Source organism: Hipposideros armiger, unplaced genomic scaffold (genome assembly GCF_001890085.2).
Source record: "Hipposideros armiger isolate ML-2016 unplaced genomic scaffold, ASM189008v1 scaffold_422, whole genome shotgun sequence".
Taxonomy (NCBI): domain Eukaryota; kingdom Metazoa; phylum Chordata; class Mammalia; order Chiroptera; family Hipposideridae; genus Hipposideros; species Hipposideros armiger.
Window position 1 is genome coordinate 59,783 of NW_017731772.1, and position 5,209 is coordinate 64,991.

General features: G+C 34.5%; 1 protein-coding gene across 1 annotated transcript in view; it reads right to left on the minus strand.

Annotated features, from left to right (window-relative positions):
- The window catches only part of LOC109394389 (coiled-coil domain-containing protein 171-like), a gene marked incomplete at its 3' end in the record, with an annotated part of 77,214 nt that overhangs the window by 55,029 nt on the left and 16,976 nt on the right, over window positions 1–5,209 (minus strand). Inside the window, exon 3 of the mRNA XM_019664408.1 lies at window positions 587–722. Within this exon, the coding sequence (XP_019519953.1) occupies window positions 587–722 (136 nt within the window). The remainder of the gene's footprint in view (window positions 1–586; window positions 723–5,209) is intronic.

A 5,209-nucleotide genomic window follows, 5' to 3' on the forward strand; every position in this document is an offset into this window, starting at 1 on the left:
AAAAAAAAACCACAACAGACAGAAGAAACATAAACATAGAATTCATGACTTAGAGTGACAGATAACTACTGTCCTTGCAATATGTACATATACATATAAAATATATAGATTTGTATATATGTATATATACACATACTAATAAAAGATGTAATAATATAACAAAAAGAAACTAAAAAAATTTATGAATTACACTGATTAAAAATTCCATATTCAAATCTACTTGTTTAAGAGATTGTTCCATGATTGAAACCATAAGGAACCTAACATTAATATTTCAAAAATGTCTAATTTACAAATCCTTTAGTCACCAAATGCATTCATCAATTAATATTTTAATCAAGTTTAACCCATTAGTTAAAATAAATTTAAGACAACATACAAATACACATAATTTATTCCATTTCTACTTGAACACTCCTATACAATTCCACTGTATAAAAAACCCATCTGCTCTTTATTACAATTCCCTTTGTAAGTACAAGAAGGTTATAGTGATAAATGTTAAACACAGAGTTTGTAATATGAAATGAATCTAAAATAATCAAACTCTATTTCTAACGTTATTTGAGAGGAAAACACATCCTACCTCTGCGTTGTGCTTAGTTGTTATTTCTAATTTTTCTTTCTTCGCCCGATGGAGCTTCTTTCTGAGATCAGCAGTAACATCCAAGTCTGTTTCACTTTTAAGCATTTGTTTTGTATCAGATGAGGCATTCTTCAACCTATGAAATCAGATCATAATAAAACGCAATTCTCATTAGGTATATTTCCAGCATTTCTGATATTTCAAATAACTTATTTCTCAAAAAACACAGGGATCATGATATGATCCTTGCACAAAGAAACTTACAATCTAGAATAAGATCTCAATTGCTATAAGATGACAAAAGTTAGGTAGAAATGCAAACCAGTATAGGAACAGAAAGTCAAACCACTGTTCATTAAGAAACCACCACACTGTTCAAGATTGGTACTTAAAGGCTGTCTGATCCTATCACAAGATGGTAGTTTTGGAAGAGATTGAGTTTTTTTCTTTTTACCTTCTTAAATAATATATTTTACTTATTGCAAATCTAATACATGTTACAAAAAGAAAAAGTATATATATGAGAATACAAATTCCAGTTTAAAAATGGCAGACTAAAGCACTGTACTCTCACCCAAAACTTAAAATTTTGATTAAAATAACAGCAAAGAGAATTTAAAGGTATAAATCCACAAGAAGAAAGAGGACAAAGATGAGATAATAGCAATAAAATACTGGAAGCTAAAAAACAGGTGAATAAGTAGTAACACAAGAGAATTAAATTCAAAGTCAACAATGGGGAAAGCAACCTGATTTACACCTGAGTCCCAACAAGCTCAGTGAACTGGCAACACCTTTGAAAATGGAAGTAAAAGTAAAGCAGAAAACAGGAGAATTGGTTGAAAGTATGCCAAAGAAATATTGAGATCCTCAAATCTTCTGCCCTAACTGATTACTGACTCCGGCGGAGCACTACAGGTTTATTCCCTGGACAGGATAAAACAGGTCTCCAGATTGGAGACATCAGATACAAATGAGGTAAGTGCTCCATACTAAAAACAAGACGCTCGAGTAAAAATGTATATAATAAACAGGAGCCCCAGTCTTCTCACACTTCTTATCTGCCAGAACAATGGCAGCCACGAAGAAATGGAATGAGTCTTCCCTGGAGAAGCTGCAGCTAACTAGGAAGGTGACAAAGATCTAAATATGCTGATGCTAGGGGTTCTCCAGCAAAACAGAACGCCACAAACCAAAGTCGCACACACTGCGTTTCCAATCACCTTTTTAGGCCCTTACTTTTAAATATGAACAGACAGCTAAAGATCATCAGAAGTTAGGAAGCATTTAATATGAAAGACAAAGACCAAATTGGGTGTAGGGAGGAAGAAACCCTCTAAGATTAGCTGGAAAAAGATAACTTTGAGAGAAAGAGAGAGAGAGAGAGAGAGAGAGAGAGAGAGAGAGAGAGGGAATGCTAATGTTAATATCCTCAGAAAAATGGAAGAGTAAATAACATCAATAAAACAAGAACTGGATGTGATAAAAAATAAATGAAATACTTGNTGAGCTGCCACTGAGCTGCCAACAGGTAGCAGGATGGCTCAGTCAAAAAAAAAAAGTCTCAAAATAATGACAAGTATAAACAATATTTCAAAATATTTGCAATTGTGATACCCATGATTTTTATTGATAATAAACTCGAAAGTACTGCTAATACTACTATGGCTTGTTGTTAAAAGGAGGATGGCTGGATCAGACCTTTCCTAACTGAAGGAAATGCTTAATATGAGTTAGAGATTAATAAAAATTAAAATGTAATTTTTCCACATGCAAGTACATGGATTCCCTGATTGCTCTGTTTCTGATGACCCCAGCTTAAGGACTCCTGCTTAACACATTGTGGACCGGTGACACAGATTTCCATCTATACATTACAGCTGTGCAAGACGGAGGATGCAAATCTGTGTTTTTAACACACGGTTGGTTTCCACGCACCATACACTTAACTACGCAATACATGGGAGCCTTTCTCCGAATGGTCCTGCTGACCAATGTTTATAGAAACGTGACCTCACTCCTAGTTAATGACCTGTGATAAATATAGAGAACAAACAGCTCTGTATTTTCCTATGTTGCTCTGCTCTGCATTTAGTCAGCATTCAGATTTCAATCACTTTACACCCATGACAAAAAGACAGAGTTCTTATGGAAAAAAACAAACACAGAAACAGCACGCCCAAGAACATCAACCCAAACCCTTCATGTGCCTCATGAAGACCCCTCTGGGAGACTTTTGGGTGATATGCACAAACATGTGCTAGAGAAAATTGTTGGAAGTGAACAGGGTAAAAGAAAATATCCTGCGAGGAGGTGCCACGTTTGTGCTGCCCAAAAAAAAGAAGTGAAACTCGGTACATCTGCAAGTTCTGCTTAGTGCCACTCCACAGGGGGGAATGTTTCCAGAAGCATCACACCCTCAAGCACTACAAGGGTCTTTGGTGAGTATTTCCTGAAAATTTCAGTTCACAAAAATAGTTAAGGAATTTGTTATAAATTTTTAAAGAAACACAGTATAAAAGTTGATTTAAATGGTTTAAATCCCAGGAACATGCATTTAAACAATTTAAATGCCCCGTCCTCAATGTGTTAAGAAGAATGGCTGAATCAAACATCCTCAGATCCTGAAACCTAAAAAGCCTACTGGTTGGTCCTAGGTTTCTATACATTTTGGCTAAAGAAAGTTATATTGCTCTTCTTTGTTCTCTCCCATCTGTTACAATAAATAGTTATGAAATTGTTTTTCTTGTGATAAAGACTTTTAAGACCTACTTTCTTAAAGACTTTCAAATATGCAATACAGTATTATTAGCTACAGTAACCATGCTGTACATTACATCCCCATGACTTATTTATTTCATAACTGGAAGTTTGTATCTTTTGACCCCCTTCACCTATGTCACCCAATCCCCACACCTACCCACCTCTATATTTAAGAGTTTGGGGGCGTTTTGTTTGTTTTTTAGATTCCACATGTAAGTGAGATCATAGGATAGTTGTCTATCCCTCTCTGACTTAGCATAATGCCCCGAAGTCCATCCATGTTGTCACAAATGGCAAGATTTCATTCTTTTTTAATGGCACAATACACCTCCATTGTATATAATACCTGTTCTTTATCCATTCATCCACCAATGGACACTTAGATTTTAAAGATATTTTGTAACAATAACACAGCATAATGTGTGTTAGCATTAGGAGTACCTGATAAGGAAAATACACGGCCTTAGTTTTTAGTTTCATTTATATCTGCCCCTACTTTATAAAGGGCATATTCAGAAATTATATAACTAAAAGAAAATTACTACATAATACAAGTAAAATCATCTATACAAATAATTGAAACAATAAGAATAGTAATAGAAACCTGAAGTTGAACCAATTCTAACTGCCTGTTTTCAGAAAATTTTCTTCCCTGAAATAATTTCCTGTCTCTTTAATGGGAATATACTTCAAAACATTTTGATCAAATAAAAACAATTAATAATGTGTTCGGTTTTTTTTGTTTTTTTGGAGGAGCAAAAAAATTTTTTTTAAAGACTTTTTATTGGGGAGTTGGGGGGGTGGGACTAGCACTGGGGAACTAAGGGTAGGGGAACAGACAAGTTGTTGTTTTTTTTGTTCTTCAGTCTAGTTGTGGAGGACGTTGCTTCACTGGCCCAAGTTGGCACCAAAGATTTTTATTGAAGCAAAAGTACAGCTCTCTTATGAGAGGGGGTACCCGAAAATGGGATGCCCAATAGTGTGTTCTGCTAAGAGAAATCTGATGACAACTACAAATATATGTGAAAGAATATATTCAACAGATGAATGATTATGAAACTATATTTGGTTTTAAAAGTAAGTTTGGAGATTATGAACAATTAGCATAAATTAACAAATATATTACATGTATTCAGTATGTAATATTACAATGTAAATAAAAGCAATTACTTCAATTACAATTTATATCACCTCAATGTCCACTAAAAATACAAATAAAAGTTATATATTCATTGCTTGTTAATTTAATCAGAAACCACTATTCCTTAGATACTCTGAAAAAAAAATCATTTTTTCAAACATTTATTCAACACACAGCCACTGAGGACTTAAGCAACATGAGAGACAGAGACAAAGCATGGTCACTGTTTTTAGCTCTCAAGAAGCTTACAGACTAAGGAAGAACACGTAAGCATGAAATAAATGTTTCAGCTCTAAAACATCTGTCACAACAACATATTGTGAAAGAGCAAAGAAAGGAGAAATCAGTCTTACACAGAGAAGCTTTAAAAGGTCTTGACACAACAGCACGGGAATTTAGTAAAAAGGTAAGGAAAACACACTGTTCATGCTTAACTATCAGTAAATTAGAGCTACTATTACAGTGCACAGGCACTTTATAAAATTCATTTAATTATCACAACCACCCTTTAGGATCAGCATTTCACAATGAGAAACCAACAATGTACAGGATAAATAACTTGCCCAAGGTCACACATCTTATAAATGGAAAGACCAAGAATGAGTCTAGGTCTGTATAACTCAATATTCTTTCCACTACACCAGGCTGCCTAAGCTGCTTTAAAAATTATGAAATTTGGGCCGGCCGAGTGGCGCGATGGTTAAGAACTGGCTTGGGGG